The sequence below is a fragment of the Trichogramma pretiosum genome, unplaced genomic scaffold (assembly GCF_000599845.2).
Source record: "Trichogramma pretiosum strain Unisexual culture from Peru unplaced genomic scaffold, Tpre_2.0 scaffold35, whole genome shotgun sequence".
Taxonomy (NCBI): domain Eukaryota; kingdom Metazoa; phylum Arthropoda; class Insecta; order Hymenoptera; family Trichogrammatidae; genus Trichogramma; species Trichogramma pretiosum.
Window position 1 is genome coordinate 1211715 of NW_019640943.1, and position 17575 is coordinate 1229289.

At 39.8% G+C, this 17575-nt stretch overlaps 2 protein-coding genes across 2 annotated transcripts; one reads left to right on the forward strand and one right to left on the reverse strand.

Moving 5' to 3' along the window:
* The first annotated feature begins 4862 nt into the window (after positions 1-4862).
* LOC106653551 (wee1-like protein kinase 1-A) lies at positions 4863-12830 on the forward strand. The gene is made up of 5 exons (XM_014373042.2): positions 4863-6919; positions 8528-8846; positions 8934-9439; positions 9515-9897; positions 10076-12830. Exons 1-5 carry the CDS (start codon positions 6289-6291, stop codon positions 10421-10423), a joined length of 2187 nt encoding a protein of 728 aa, XP_014228528.1. The 5' UTR covers positions 4863-6288; the 3' UTR covers positions 10424-12830.
* A 930-nt stretch (positions 12831-13760) lies between these two features.
* On the reverse strand, positions 13761-17452 carry LOC106653556 (phosphatidylserine decarboxylase proenzyme, mitochondrial). The gene is made up of 5 exons (XM_014373047.2): positions 16765-17452; positions 15880-16162; positions 15572-15805; positions 15195-15489; positions 13761-15107 (listed from the first exon to the last, which is right to left on the reverse strand). Exons 1-5 carry the CDS (start codon positions 16857-16859, stop codon positions 14719-14721), a joined length of 1296 nt encoding a protein of 431 aa, XP_014228533.1. The 5' UTR covers positions 16860-17452; the 3' UTR covers positions 13761-14718.
* Between the last annotated feature and the right edge of the window lie 123 nt (positions 17453-17575).

Here is a 17575-nt window from a genome sequence, read left to right on the forward strand (position 1 = left end):
AAATTCAGCGCGTCAAAACTTTCTTGCCACTTCGTTTGAATAAGCTACTTTTTTGCTTCTCGCTCGAATTAGATACCTTTTTGCCGCTGCGCTCGAGTTAGATACCTTTTTGCCTCTGCGCGCGAGTAAGTATCCTTCTTGCTACAGCTTGGAAATAGATACCTTCCTGCGCTGGGGCGACGATATGTATTCATATAAAAATCCAAGGCGTCTTCTGAATTTTATCAAGGGGGAGAGAGAGACAACGTCTGTGCGCGTTTTGTGCTGCTGCTACTGCTGCTCGCGAGAGATCTTGGCTTTCTACGCACGCACGCATACAATATACGTCTTGAAGAAGAAAAAAAAATTAAGAAAACGAAAAAGAGAAGGCAAGAAAGAAATATATACGTGTGTAACGTATGTACAGACGCGTTTTATACGCGCGTGTATAAGTATTGAAAGGCGCAGGTTGCAGCTGCTGTTTAGGCCCTTTTTATTATTATATTTGCCTCCCTCCTTGGAAGATATCTTTCAAGACGTTGCTGCGCGTTGTTGGGGTGGCGTACCTATACACGCACGCACACATTGTATAATGTAGGCGAGTCCCCACGCACACTCATGTGGTACATTTTTTCCTTGGTACACACACACACACGCGCGTTTCAAGTATTATTGCCAATTTTTTTCTCTCAAGACGTTACTTAGGTATATACGGTATTTTTTTGGCGAACATCGCTCGCGAGCTGCTTTGTTTGAAACACGCGCTAAATACTTATCGGTTCGACGCTAATGCGTCCGCGGTATAGAGGTGAAAGTCCTCGTCGACCTTTGAGTACATCGTATATACGAACACCGAATGTGCGACAAAAATGTCAAAAATTATTTCGGTTATGTTTTATTTTTTTATTTTTGCGCGCGTCGCCGAAAAGGCGATTTTTTCCACGCGTCGTTGTATTCCAAGAAGAATCCGATAGTGGCGCATTTTTCTGGGATATCGCTCGAAGGGGGAGTGAAAAAAAAATTGATTCTCAAATTTAATACGAAACGAGTACGAGCATATTAAAGTAGCGATCTGCGAAGCTCAAAATATTCGCAGAGAGAGAAGCGTGTGTATTCGGATGCTGCGTACACTTTTTAAATAAGAGAACGAGCGTACCATACGAGCCACGTTTTCGCTCTCCTTCTCCTTTTTACTACGTGCGTAAAGGCCGGCACATATAAATATTGTAGTACGATTTCTCGGAAGCGACACGACCACGCCGTACAAACGCGTGTAGTAAAAAAAAAAAATCTGCGTATTATTCGAGATGTGTGTGTGTGTATAAGAAGAAAGAAGATCGAGAGGAGTACGAGGAGGAGGAGAGAGAACACGTGTGTGCCGCGCAGCGCTACACACATCAGCATCGCTGTAAAAAGATTTCGTAAAAAAAAATAAAACAGCACACAATGATGCCGATATTATATAGTGTATAGGCTTTGGCCTCGAAAATAGTTAAAAGAACGAGGCGCGGAGAATTATTACGAGAACCTGTTTTTTCCTGCGCTTTTCGGTATATGGATATATTTTCGTGTCTCTCGCGTTCATAATAATACACAAATACACAAATGTGGGACACTATACACAAAAGCTCGTGGGGGAGGCGCGCGTGCCCATATATGGAGTTTCGTTTGATATACTCACGCACTTATACTCGCGCAACATAAGTAAGTACGAAGCGTCATTGAGTAAGATTACGCGACGATGTAACAGTTACGGAGACAGATTTTTTTTTCCTCCTTGTAATCGCGATGATGTATGCATAGGCAAACGTGACTTTTACGAGCTTCCCCTATATCGTGATACAATGCCCCAGCGTTAACCGCGGATCGAATTAAATTGCACTTTCAACGGCTGCGATAAATTAAGTACCGATAAAAGGATTGTTCGAACGCTCGAATCGTCCGATATAATTGGCCCCGAAAAATCGGTTACAAAACTCGGCCCGCGCGCAGCTTGCCTACCACCACCACCACCACCACTAAAAAAACCAAATTAAAGCCTGCAAGCGCTGCAGCACGCGCGCAGAGAGTGCAGCAACAGCAACAGCAGCAGACAAATAAAAGTACAAAAATCCGGGCGTCAGCTGCGCTTTCGTCCCTTCACCTGACCAAAATGAAAAAAAAATATATGTATTAACACGCGAGAAACGTTCGAGTTAAAAAAAAAAAAGCTGCGCGCAAGGTGCAGCAGATGCGCGGATACGTATCTGACGTACGGTGATAAAATAGGAAGAAGAAAAAGAAGAAAGAAACGGAATTTATAACGAGACGAGCGCGTGTGAGTTCGTTAAAGCCGCATCGACGGATCATCATCATCGGTGTGATAGACGTTTGTGCTTGTGTGTTGTATTTATAAACAACTACACCATTGATTAGACGCTCGTCGAGTGGTGTGTCTATAATAAGTCCTATACACAACCATTAGAGGTTCTTCATGTATTTATAGTGCTGTGAAGTCTTCGCAGCTTGGATATGTGTAATAGTGGGCGTGATGTTTTCGTGTCAAAAATACACACACTGCACCAGGCATTTAAATAGCTATGTATACTACACACCAAAAGGAATCATCCTGATGCAAGTCTCCTCCCTCGCGCACAGAGCTTGTTTAAAAAAAAAAAAAAAACCGAGTTCGAATGTGTAAATAGACAGAGTCACTTTGAAAATGAGTAAGCTCCTTGTATTCGTACATCGTAACTTAAATATAAGATTATAACGGCGTAGAGTCCCAACAAAGAAGAAGAAGCTACATTGAACAAGTCGCGACGCGAAACGAATATCATTATCATCGATTACGAACGCAACGCCTCGTAATGTATGACTCGTATATTTTCATGTTTTTGAATAGGATAGTATTCGCGGAGGAACTATGGCAAGGGGGGGATTATACTACAAGGGCGCGCGCAGGCGCAGACCTGCTTCTATATGGCATTTATCCTATACTTAACACACGGATGTAGGACGAACTTTATATATTCTCGGCTATCTAGCGCACGTGGTGGGTAGCTGCTACTGCTGCGGGCATAGAATACAGACTCGGATCGGAGTTTTTAACGGTTATTCCCAGTCGCGCGGCGGCTGCGTGCCGCTTTTTGGGATAAGTATATTGTAGCACATGAACGATGCTACACATCGTATTATTAGCGCGATGACGACGGGAGATCTGCTGCTGCTGCTGCTGCTGTCGGATTTTCCCGTACTATCATTTGCAACGAGACGTTAATGAAAGAAAAATATATGTCAGCGCGGCGTGTCGTGCTGCTGCAAGCATGATGCACTGGACTCGTATCGCGATCGCGCGCCAGCATTTTGAAATTCAAAAATGTTCGATTGGATCGTTATATCTCGCTGGAGGAGGGTAACAGAAATCATAGAAGCGATCTATACGAGCGATATAAGTACCTACCCAATTAACAAATTTATCACGCGCATGTCGATCATCGACCCGCGAGGGGCGCGGATTTTTTTTTTTAAATCCAATACTTCCGCGAGTAGCTGACCACGTGCGCTCATAAATGACCGGCGTGCGCGTACATCCTTTATTCAAATTTATATTTGGCTCGGCAGCCGGCGGAAAAGCAACAGATGACCTCAACGCGATATATGGCGATACACATGCCCCGTTCATCTATCTCTCTCTCTCGTATAATAATAAAACTGCACTGCAGCGGCGCTTGCACGCGCGCATGTGTGTAACGGACTTTCACACGCTCATATACTACCGGCGCGATACACATATTATAAATATTATTATATGTGTGTATGTGCGTAAGTATGCGGCGCGGCCGTCTCTTCGATGACCCTTTGCAGCAGCGGCGCGCACGTTGCAACAACCCCTGTGCCTCACGCTGCATTTCTCGTGCAACCGAAAGTCGGCGGCGCGCGCTCGTTCGCCGGAATTTTGTGCAATGACACGACGCTTTTCGTGGAAATCAGGGCCACGCGCGACGAGACGAATTTTGCGAATTTTATCACGATGCGAATCTTCTACTATATAATAGCCCTCGACGATGTCGTCATCGTCCGCAATGATCATCGTCGTCATCCGTATATATATGCGCGGCCCGGCCCGCACACAAGAAGAAAGAGAGAAAAGAATACACAAGTGTATCGATGCTGACGCGATGTTTCCGAAATGTTCGACCGCATCGTCGGACCGCCTTATACAGCTCCAACGTTAATGTATAATATTTTTCGACCATGAGGAAGATTGAAGAAAATATAAAAAAAAAAGAAAAAGAAAAAGGGGGAAGAAACTTTCGAGACGTATTAACCCGTGTGCCGCTGCGGCTGCTGCAAGAAGGGGTGGGGTGAATAAGGCAGCTACATATGCAGCAGCGCACGAGTTACTACCGGCCATTTGCAACACACATTTTATAATACATGTATATACAAAGAAAAGTGGCAGCAGCAGCGTCGAGCAGGCAGCATATACGCACACACACACACACACACAAGCTCGCCGCTCGGATATACCCACTACCTACTTCGTATACAGTATATAGTTGTAACCGTCGAAATTTTTCAAACCCCGGCGCCCGATTGGTCCGCTTTCGCACCGGCAGCCGCCGCTACCGCTATATCCATTGAATAGACTGGAGCAGCCGCAGCGGCGGCGGCGGCGATCCTGTCTGTGTCTATATGCGTGTGCGTGTGTACTACCGCACGAACAGCACGTTGAAATTATTCTTGTGTGCACGCGCGTATAGCATACGTATATATCGGCCTTACTACTACTACTACTACTACACAAGCTGCTGTTGCTGAAAACCCGATGCTCTCTCTGCTTGTATTATAAAAGTTATGTACGAGGCACAGCTTGCTTGCTTGCGCTGCTGCTGCGGCCCAGCAGTACGAGATTCGCCGACGAACGTGTAGTGCGCGCGCGGCGTCCCAATATACCCAACATTATAACACGATAGATAAATAATAATAATTTTGTGTACACGCACGGGGTACATGTATATATATACACAAAAGCAAGAGAAACAATTTGGAACTATTTTATACGTTTTATTTTAATATTTTGTACATAACAAAAAACAAGCAAAAAAAAACAACGTGTTAACGCGATATATTTATTTTGTTTTTTATGAATAAATATATCTCGAACCGATCAACCTAGCCCCCCACTCGTTCGGTGTCCTTGTGAGTGATACAACAAAGTTCGAAGCAAAGAAAGAAAGAAGGAAAAAGTGTGTGGTAACATAGTATAAAAAAGGCAGCGTTTTTATATCGATTTATATATCGTCGATCGAAAAGTGTCTCAGTGTGTGTGTGTGTTGTGTTTTATCAGTGACGACATCCACCCTCTCGTCGATGATAAATATAAATAAATAATACGTTCATCGCTGCTTCACTGCTACTATACGCATACATATAGCGCTGCGGCTGGGCGATATATCCTCGCAGCCTATATACTACTACTACCTACCCCCCCTTCTCACACGCTACTGTACTACTACTGTACGCGATCGCGAGAGGAAGGCAACACAACGCACGCAGCACGGCTCTCGCAGTTTTTTTTTGTAACTCCGGAGAAAAGAAGAAGAATCGATTGATACAAGAGTGTTTTGATAGATTTTTTTTTGTTTTTTTTTTATCTATACAATAACGTATATCGGATATCTTTTTACAATATACCGATATACGTGAGCCAAGAAGAAGAAGAAAAAGAATAAGATGATATAATTGTGTGATCTTTTTCAAGTTGTTATTTGTTGTGAGTTTCATACAAAAAAAAAGTAAAAAAAGTTGAAAAAAAAAAAAAATTATACACAGTGTGCAGTGCTCGTTTTGTATACGGTGTACGATACAAGAAGAAGAGAAAAAGTGTAGCGCATCTAGTAGTTTCTCTCTCGTTAGCAGAAGTGCATCATCGCTCTCTCTCTCACCGCCGGCGAACAACCCCTTTTAGCTCAGTGTGTGCGTGTCTGTGTGTGTATGCGTCCGTGTGCACAAGGGCGCATATAGTAACGCATCATCGTCATCCGGTCTCCGCGTGGGTTTGCTACGTTAACGCTGGTCTAGATGAGTGCCACTGCCTGCATCTCCTTACGCAGCTGGGCATTGCGCAGAAAGAGGTGGTACGGCTTCGTCGTTCGCATTACGGATAGCATGAGGCCGCGTCGCGGATAAACATTAATAATAAACAATACAAAGGAGATAAAAACAAATAGTGATAAACAACGAAACGAGAGAGCGAGAGGGAGAGAAAGGAGTGGGAGAAACAAACAAACAAAAAGGACGGAAAACAAAAAAAAATCCGCGGAAATGCAGCGCGACAGCATCGTGACGGCGATCAATCATCAGCATCGCCACTACCACCATCGGCTCACGCCGCTCGAGCAGCAGCAGCCGCGTCATCGGCTTCAAAACAGTCATAATCACCACTACGCAGTCAACAACAACAACAACAACAACAACAGTCACAGTCATAGTAGTAGTAGTAGTCACAGCAGTCTGAGCAGCGGCACCGGCAGCAGCATCATCGGTGGCAAAGACCGTAGCAGTAGCAGTAATAACAGTATAACTCGAGCGAACGATGGAGTCAGAGCAGCTGTTATACCGGAGGAAGACGTTGTTGCACTGCAGCAACAACAACAACAACAAGAACAACAACAGCAACAACAACAAGAGCGATATAGACAACAGCATCACCAGGAAGACCATCGGTGTCTGCTGGTCGTAGACAACAGCAGCAGCAAGCTGGACGCCACGACGGGCAGCAGCTCCGGCTGCGGCGATCTCCTGGACACGTCCTCGGCCGACGACGAGATGGCCTCGTCCTCGTTCGCCTCGAGCACGTCCCTGGTGCTGCAGCCGAGGAGGCTCGAGTTCGACGGCTCGATGGATCTCAGCGACGACGAGGAGCTCATACTGCCCAGGCCGACCGTCTGTTCAGGTAAAAATATTTTTCGAAAAACGCTTACATTATTTGTATATATTAATTGTGGAGCACGTATTGTGTGTGCGTACGTATGTGTGTGGTGTCTGTATGTGGTGTGACGCGCGCGCGCGTGTGTGTGTGTGTGTGTCTGTGTTGCCACTGCTGTGTGCGGCGTGCGAGTTTTATCTTGACGATATGTGCGATAAAAATTCTGTTGTCGTTGCCGCATATAACGCATCGTGCATGGACGCAAAATAAAAAAATAAAAACAAGCAACAATGTCGTGCTTATTTCGGGTCTATTGACTTTTTCGCGTTCGAGTGACGCGCATATAAGTATGTGTGTAGATCCGCCGCATGCGACTTATTTCACACACACACACACACACACACACACACACACACGCATACATGTAGCTTATGCCTCTGCTCCCCCTTGGTAATGGCTGAAAAACCCTCGTATTGTTGTACATTCGCGAAGCGTCCAAAGCAACGCTGCTGCGCTTGTATAAATATGCTTATGCTACACGTACACATTTTATGTATAATATTTCGTTGTTGATTTTTTTTCTACGAAAAATACGGTATCGGTCGTGTGTCCTCTCGCCTGTATGTGTGTGTGTGTGTGTGCCGTCCGGTCAATATTTACATTTATTTTTTAGTCGAGCTATATTATATATTATATATTATTAAAAATAGGGTCGCGACTTTTGCAACGCGTGTGGTTGATATAAACACTCGAAATACTGCCTAATCAGTCGAAAATACTGTCAAGCTGTCATTTTGCTTTCTTCCCTCTCTCTCTCTATCTGTCTATATCGTACGGTGATAAAAATACGTTACGATTTTACTACGTTATTATGCTACATGGTCGATCATGTCGTTACCTCCGCGATATCTTCTTTTTTGTATATACAACCAGAGCGAATGTGACGTTTCGAAAAGAAGAAGAAACCACGTCGAAGCTCGGACGACGAATTCGGAGACACTCGCGGTGTCTCATCGCTCGAGTATTTTTAGATAATGACTCAAAATTATGTTAACGCGTTAACGCGAGGCCCGATAAAAAGCTCTGCTTGCTGCTGGCCTTTTTTCAATCTTGCAATATTCGAAAAAAAAGAACGGGGCAGGACCAATGAAACGCGAGCGCTCTCGAGACATTTAAAAAAGTGTTGCACAATCGTACGCCTACCTATTGTAAATACGTTGCGAATGTCGTGACGCGAATTTAATTACATACACACGCACACCTGGAAAAGAGATGGCCAGAAAGAAACGACACTTGAGTTAGTTGTGTTATCTATTTATTTTTTTTTACTTTTAAATTGTGATGAATGAGTGAACTATCATTTCTTCTGTTTAGCTATGCTATAAGTTGATAAAGAAGTGACTCATTAAATGAGCTTATAGTTTTATCCATATGGATGGTATTTATGGTTTAAGTTGATGAAAAATTGTGGCACCAGAGTGAATGCATAATTTGTGAAAAGTGATCGCTAAAATAATCTCTTTTCGTACGATCTTTTTTATAAATTCGTTGTGAATGCGTTCTTAATATTAAATACAATTGATGATAATCCTCTGTGTAAAGTGAAATATTCATAGTATTAACTATTGTGTGTAGGTCCCATAGAAATCAAATCTTCAAATCATGAAGAATCACAACCTAAAATGGCCTGTAGTCCACCATATAAAAGGGTCAGAGCTTTGAGGCTTTTCGACTCACCGGCTACACCCAAAACCCTCATGGAAAAGAGCACTATGCACACACCCATACCAACGAAATGTTCCAGACTATTTCACAATACAGACAAACCAAAGCCTATACCATCAGGCTATTATAAACATCCAGAAAAGCCTGCAGTAAATATAAATCCGTTCACTCCTAATGGAATGCTTCTTACAGCCAGGAAAAGAACGAGGTCCAAGCGGAATTTAATTGGGTAAATATATTTTATTTTATTCATCTATTTATGTAAATAGATAATTGATGAACAAAAAGTTTTAATTAACATTTCATGTACTTTCAGATCACCTGACAAAATAGTACGTAAGATAGACTCTGAATTAGGAGACTCAGAAGAATCTGAGGAATCAGAAGTAGAGCATCCAACTAAACGAGTAGCTTTACAAGAGTCAAATATATCACGCTATTACAAAGAATTTTTAGAACTTGAACTCCTTGGCACTGGATCTTTTGGTTCAGTTTTCAAATGTACGCATAGGCTTGATGGGTGTAATTATGCCATCAAGAAAAGCATCAAACCAGTGGCAGGTAGTGTTAACGAAAAAAATGCCCTAAATGAAGTGTATGCACATGCAGTACTAGGCAAGCATCAGCATGTTGTGAGGTACTATTCAGCCTGGGCTGAGGACAATCATATGATAATTCAAAATGAGTATTGTAATGGTGGCAGTTTGGCAGATACCATCGCAAAACTAAGAAAAGAGAACAGAAGTTTTTCGGAAGGAGAATTAAGACAGTTACTTTTACACATTGCGGAGGGTCTAAGATACATTCACAGTCTACAGTTGGGTAAGTCAATATTTTCTATGAATATAAAATGTAATAATGTTTGAAAATCAGTTCTTATAAATCTGTACCTTACAGTGCACATGGACATAAAGCCGGGAAACATTTTCATATCACGTGAAAAAAGTCAGCTGCGCGTGAATTATGACTCTGCCGACGACGGCTTCGATGAAGAAGAGACTGAGGAAGAGATAACTTATAAAATTGGTGATCTGGGACACGTCACGTCAATTAACAATCCACAAGTCGAAGAAGGTGACTGTAGGTATCTACCGACAGAAATTCTACGGGAGGATTTCACACACCTGACCAAGGCCGATATATTCGCCCTGGGGTTGACTATGTACGAAGCAGCCGGTGGTGGTCCGTTACCTAAAAACGGGCAGGAATGGCACGACATCAGAGAAGGAAAACTTCAAGAATTACCACAGTACAGCCGAGAGTTCAACGAGTTGTTAAAGGTATGCGTTAATTATTTCTGAAAAGTCTCTTAAATTGTATATCATCAATATGAACTTTCCTTTACTACACATACATTTTAGATTTTAATCAAATCTTCCTATTAAATAATTCGATTTTTTTTCTGTCAATCGATTACCTCTACTTGATCAAAACTCTAACGTGATCCGTATCTTTCAGTTGATGATTCATCCAAACCCAGAAATGCGTCCATCAGCTGTGAGTCTAATGCAACACAGAGTACTCAGTCCTAATGGCAACAAAACCAAAGCCCAATTACGTCGTGAGTTGAACGCTGAGCGTCTAAAAAACGAAATTCTATCGAAACAACTCGAAGAGGCAGCAAAATGTATTAACACCATAGCACCCAACATGGTGGTCACGTTGAACGGTAATCCAATTGCCATCGGTGCTCCGTTGGCATCTTTCAACACGAGCGGTTATAGGCTAAGGCCGACGCCCACAAGAACGTCGTCTAGAGCAATTGGCAAAAAAGTCAATCGCAGTAGTAGTACTACGAACTTTTAAACTTTCTTGCACCGAGAAGTTGTGCTTACCAAAACATCATGAAGCTCTTACCTCTGATAACCTACCTTTATTTTAATACTTTTTTTTTAAACTGTAATGTGTAGTGTTATGTAGATGTTGAACGAAATTTCAAGTGAGGTGCACAGGTACCTTTTTCGACGGTGCCTATTGTATTGTGATATCGGGTTATATTTGTTTAGCGTATAAGTTTAATACTTCCTGGAAAAAAGTAATGAAGAATGTTGTTCTTCCTAATAATTTTATTGAAAGAAAAAAACAACACTCCAGTTATTGATCGAGACAAATTTAAAGTAGTTTAGGTTGGATGTCATGGGACATTTGAAACCTTCTTTATTTTTATAGTGTTTATATTGTGATCTTAAAACGATGAACAAAATTAAGAGAGGAGTAATTCAGATTTATTACTTGTAAAGCATGCTTTTTATACCAATGTATATGTTTGTAAATTATTCACATTTTGAGAAAATTTACGTTTTACAAGATCGAACTAAACGTTTCTTTTCTTGACTACACAAGTAATTATTATCTAAAAACGATCCAACCTAAATAATAAGTCACGGCTTCTTTTCGTAGTATGAATGTCTCGAGCAACAAACTTGAAATGTTTTATGCAGAGTGAAATTGCACACGCGTCTCCTCGAAACCCTTGTAAATATGTGTCCTATGCGCTTTTTCGCAATTTAATCCATTTTTTTTGCCAATGAAAACTTTGGAGATGAGGTAGTTTTTTTGCATGAATTGAATTTAATTCTTAAACATTCCAAAGTAATATATCATTTACATTTATTTTAAATAATTCATATTAGAAGACGATGGGAAAATCATTGATTTGATAATTATAGCAATATTTAAAAAGTACAAAAAAGATTTCTATATAGATTGTTTGTCGCGTTCTATATATCGGTATTATTTACTTATAAACAATTAAATAACTCGTGTAAATCAATCGCGAAAATTATATTTAGATAACAATCAAATTAAATATTAATCAAATAATGAAACCAGACGACCTAGAATCTCTGGCATCGTATTTATTTAACTGCTTTAGTAATGATCATGTTACTTAACTATTAGCAGCTGTTCGAAATAATCATTAATGAATCAACGAGTATATCTATTAAAAGTAATCATTTATCGTTTTACGTTTTAACGGATTATTGAAAAAAAAATCACGAGTATTTTTTCTTTTACAAAAAAACTGACTTTAGTTTTAACAAATGAAATGTTTTCTCGCGGTCGTTTATTTTTTTCCTTGTCGAAGCACAAAGACCACATGATTTTGCAATTTGACTCTGTATAAGACGAAGATTATGGCCCAAAGCAATGTCGCGCAGGAATTACCAAACTATCTTTTTAACTTATTTTAAATCAGTCTCCACAAATCATATAAGAAAAAAACTATGAAACTTATTATACGTTTAAGGTAAAAACTACTTTTTTTTAATTACTAACATAATTGTGTTGTATAGTATACATTACAAAAAAAAAATAACGAAATATTTTTATATTAATGTATAATGAACATTAAGGTTTGAAAAGTCATTTTTCTCCTAGCTTTATATATATTACGAAATTGGCGTTACTCTTTAAAAATTATTTTTTTTGTCTTAGATATAAATCATTTATCAAGAAAGCAAGGGTTGCTTTCAGAATTATTGTTAAAACTATATTATATGTTTCCTGTGAGAGGCACATGAGAAAATTATTTTTCGTAATCGTGCTTCGTGTTTTTAAACTATAAGTTATGAATAATATAATAACGAAAAATCAACTGGTTTGTACAGACTCGATTTAGCATTGGTTCATTCAAGATTGACGGAAGGTTGTTAGGTTTTATATTCTTATTAGGTTTTTCATATTTCAACTCTATATCTAGAATCAAATAATCTTGGACGAATCGAAAGAGTCTTATTTCGCATTTGTATGAACCGATTTATTAGATGCAAAAAAAGTTTAATGAATTTTTACGTTGCTGCTTTTTTTGCTTATTTTTTACAATTTTGTATTATAAACAGTTTTAGTCTAAGTAGATGTAACACATTTTCAACATTATATATAAAAAAAAAATCTTTATTCGAACAAATATTCATCCAATACTCTAACAGTATGGATGAAATGAAGCGTATGACGTATATGTGATGACTTATGTGGGATTTATATTGTAATAAGTAATGAAATATGCTGATCAAATAGTTTAAAATGCAACGATATGTAAAATATTTTTTAAAATAATGAATTGTCAAAAATTGCTCACGCGAGACAAATAGATCTCTGAAATAAAAAAAAAGATATTTATTGTGAAATATCTGTAGCTCAGAGAAATCAAATAGAGAAATTTAGATAGCTTTGTTTTTGGTTTAAAATAAATCCAATATATTTTGTCAATTATGTGGAATACTTTGATTTTGAAACGATACAAGAGATTTTACACCAATCACTCAGAAATCAGAATTGCCTTCTGTCTCTGAGCTACATATATGAAAATATTATATGAAATGTAATTCTTCGCAACGGAAAAATCATTTTCTTTCTAGTTATGAAATGTTAGATTATAATGCGAAGAGACGAGTTTTTTTTTAGCGAATGGGTGATCGCCTTATTTTGTTATTCATCGTATCGTCATTTTTATTATCGCAAACACTTATTATTAAGGATGAAAAATATTTTGTAATAAAAATCAACTAAGATGAAAAAAAGTTCAGAAAAAATAAACAAAATTCCTGAATAATACCTAAATAATCTTGGCTTTTTTTTCTTTCACCGATCGTGGAGACAAAAAAACCGTTGAAATTAAAAATTTCGATACAGAGTCTTGGCAGATGCATAACAGAAAGCACTGCACATGCCCGACTTGAAGAAAGTCAACAGCTGCTATGGTCGGGACAAAACGACTTTGAATTTCTCGGTTATTGATCTAAGAAGCTGAATGTATTACAAGATTCCATTGGAGATGATATTTGAATGATCGTGGGAATTTTAGAAAGTTTATTGGATCGCTCGATGGCATTGCCCGGAAAACAGAAAGTCAATCGAGAGCTCGTATAAATTTGGCGCATAAAATTGACTGATTTGATGCTTTTTACTTCAATAATGCGTTCAAAAAAACGCCTACACATCCAACAATCGCGAAATTTTCTCAGTTTCTGAGAAACCGAACCCAAATTTCATTTTTTCGTCAAAATCGAGTGAAAAGCTGTCTCGGTATACCTTTGAAAAGTAAATGCAACGTTCACGAAATCATATTTCAAACAGACCGCTCGTAATTATAATCTGGACATTATAAATTGTCAAATGTTTGGACAGAAACAAGGGGCGATTTACGTCGATAAATTCTTTATTTTCATCAAAACTTCATCTCAACAATAACATGTGCAATATGATAAATATAAATATTTAATTGTAAATTGTTCCTAAAAATGTCATTCATTCAACTTGTACTTATATAAAGCTAGATCACCTTCATCGGTATAGAAAAAATATGCATAAAAATACTGCAGACTTTTCGATGGATTATAATCATTTATACAGACATTAGCTATCATTAGTTATTATTACAGTGTAACGTTGTCGTGTTATCGTGAGACGCTCTCGTTCTCGGAGACGCGAGCATCGTCATATCGTTAATGGGAATAAATTGAAATTAATGTTTTTTTAGTACAGATGATTACGTAAAAGATCACTTTCTTCGTTTCGTTACTTTAATGCTATATATGTAAGGCTCGTATAAAATACTTCGGTAAATTTTCTTACACAAACGACATTAGAGTTTTTCTTATATCATTTTTGAGATTACTCAGACACTGTATAGGATTACAATTTAATACGTTCATAAACATTTATAAACTTAAAAATTGTTCGGAAATTTTACTAACCCATAGTTTTGATTACATCTAAAAACGAATAGGTGTAATTAGAAATTGGCTAACTAAACTCGATGCGCACAGTGTTCACGTTTACTTTGTTTTTTTTTTTTTTAATTCATCGCATACCTAAACACGCGGAGGCACCGATAAATATTTCATTGCGAATGGAGATTGAACAAAAATTAAAAGAAAAATAATTACACTTACAAACTATTACATAACGGTTATATTTTCAGTCACAATAAGGCTTTTTTTCGTAAATAAAAATTGCACGTTGCTTAATTCCTTCCATCTTTCTTGCGATTGAATCAAAAACAATAACAAGCCTTACTTTCACAAAGATTCGTACATACAATTAACAGCGAGGTTGCTTTTTTCTTTGTCGTTTCTGTTACTTTTCTCTCTTGCGAACTAACTCGCAACGATGCCGTTCGTCAATGCCTGTCCCATGAGGATCTTCTGGCCGACCTCCGTGGTGAACTCGAAGTCGCGCGGCGCCTCGAAAATCAGCACGATGGTCGAGCCCATGCGAAACTCGCCGAAGAGCTCGCCCTTCTGGACGCGCATGCCGCCCTCGAATCTCGCGTCCTCGGAGTGCTTGGCGTTGTTGAACCACTTGCGCTTGTTGGTCACCAGTTCGCTGTCCTTGTAGACGTGAATGGAGCCGACGTTGGTCGCGCCAACGGCTGTGTAAGCCATGAAGCCGCCGGCCCACTCGCCGATATAGACCACGCGCTCGTTCATGGCGAAGAGATCGGGCAGCCAGCTGGCAATTTTCGGATTGACGCTGAGCAATTTTCCTGCAATTGATTTTTTTTATGAAAAGTTTTCAATTGTATTTTTTTAAGAGAGCGAGAGCGAGAGAAAGAGAGAGAAAAATATTGTACCTTGAAAATGTCGGCGTAAATTGATCGTCCAGTCGGCGGGACTGTGGAATCTGTGATAGTCTCCGGGAGCCAAATAAATAGTCAATTGGTAAAGAAGATTTTCAGGATTCTTCAACAAGCTCGTCACGTAGTTGTCACTCACAGGTTTTTTAGCTATGCTGTCTTCCTTGTCAATGTGGGGCCAATTTGGCTCGCCCAGAAAATGTTGCAAATTGTAAGTCATACCTTTGACTTGTTCAACTTTGCACGAGGTGATTGGACCAAAGTGTAGTACTTTACCGTCTGAAGGAGCAACCTAAATTGTGGGCATCATTGACATTAATAACACAAAAATAGCAGTAAAATAGTGTTATCAGTCAATGAAATAATAAAATTACCATATTTGTATGATCTGCAATAATTCTTGCGTCTGGCTTAAGTGGTCTCACAAAAAAATCGGAAAGACTTGGGAATTCAGTCAATGAAGCATCGATTTCATCTAAATTGGCTTTGAACATTTTGGCATAACAACTATATACAACTGATCTCAGTGATACTGGTAATTGTAAACTGGCAAAACCACCCCAGACTCTGCTTGTGATTCTTAAGGGTAAGGAGCAGTAACACTCAACCTATAATCAAATAGCACATAGTCAATACTTGCATTAACCTTGATTTAAAAGATCAAATTCACAATGAAATTTACCATGAGTCCTTCGATGGGTCCTTTGGTAGTCGCGTCCTCCTGTCTTTTCCTAAAATATCTCCACTGTAATACTGCTAAGAACGAGAAGCCGATACCAAAAGGTATCTTCCATCTCCATTCCCTGACATACGACTTCCAAGACTTCTGCTGAGTCTGTATCTGAGCCGTGGAGTTTGACAGAGTCGACTGATTTCTAACACCCTGCCTGAATATGTTGGAGACAATTTTCCTGGACGAAGCAATGACTGCATAGGAACATCTGTATGTGATTCGAGCTTCGTAGCTGAAAAGAGAGAGCACTTTAGAGAACATTTCTCTCCATCGATTGTCGATGCATGACACTTTAATTGAAGGACAGCAACAATCAAATCAATAATGATTCACACTGGTACACTGATAGGACTTTCTTTTTTAAAAGCGCGCTTTGTCCGTATACACAGTTATATCTATAAACAAGCGTGAGTAAACGCGCGCTAATCAGGATAGCTCAGAATTGCCCAGTATTATCCTTGATAGCGTCTGTGTATGACTCCACCGTCACCACCACCACCATCACTACCACCGCCCCGAACGTCATAACACAACCCGCGTGCGTACAACATTAAAGTATAGGCACGATAAAATAGGCGTCAATTTTTCCTCTTTCCCTTTCTCTGTATTTCTCCTCGAGGGAGCAAAATCGATAATAAGCGATATCCGAGTTATAAGCGATGATTGCCATGCTCCGCGCGTGCGATAAAATCCATACATTATCACCGTGGGACGCCAAGGCTGAGCCAAGCCAGAAGCAAAAAAAAAAAGGAAAAAGAAAAAAACCCAAGCAAGTAGGTAGAGGTATAGGTATTTTATTTATTATTATTGATTGACTATAGCTCCTCGACTCACCTCGCGACTTCGAAAGCCAGCCTCGAGATTCTGCTGATGGACATCATTAAAGCGAAATAATACTGCACGCAACGGACGAGCTGGCTGCGCTTCATCAATGGGTGTAGATGACGATAAAAAAAAAAGTTACAACTACGTTTGTGTGCGTGCGTGTGTGCGTATAACGACGATATATGCTATGCACGACGACGACGACGACTCAAAGCCTTTGTCTGCTTCTGCAATGTGTTGTACACTATATAATGTAATCAGTCAGCAAAGCAGCAGCGCAGCTCCTCCTCTCTCTCTCGTATGCCGTCGTGGTCTGTGGCGGCTGCTGCTGCTTTGCTGTCTCTCCGAATTTTCTACACTAAAGCGCACTATACACTACACGCTTTCTCTCTCTCCGATACTATATATACTCCTGCCATTTCTGCGCCTATCTGATATAACTATATATACATATATAATATGTGTGTATAAAATGTCTACATCAGCTGGGGAATATAGACGGCCGCCGACGCAGAAGTTAAATTCAGAACGTTCTCAGCTCTGCGGGCCTTATCAATCGAGTTTTCATAGTTAAGGCGCAGGTTAGGTTCGTTCGCGCGGCTCGAGACTCGAGACTCCGCGACTGCTGCCAATCTAGCAGAAAACGTTTTTTTTTTGTTGTTGCGTGCGAGAAATAAAGTAGCATCGACGAATAATATACTTGCGACTGATAAAATGTACACATGACCTTGAAAGAGAGAGAGAGAGAGAGAGAGAGAGTTCATCGATCACGAGGGAAAAAAGTGGAAAATGCGCTCGTACATCTTATCTGCAGTCGAGA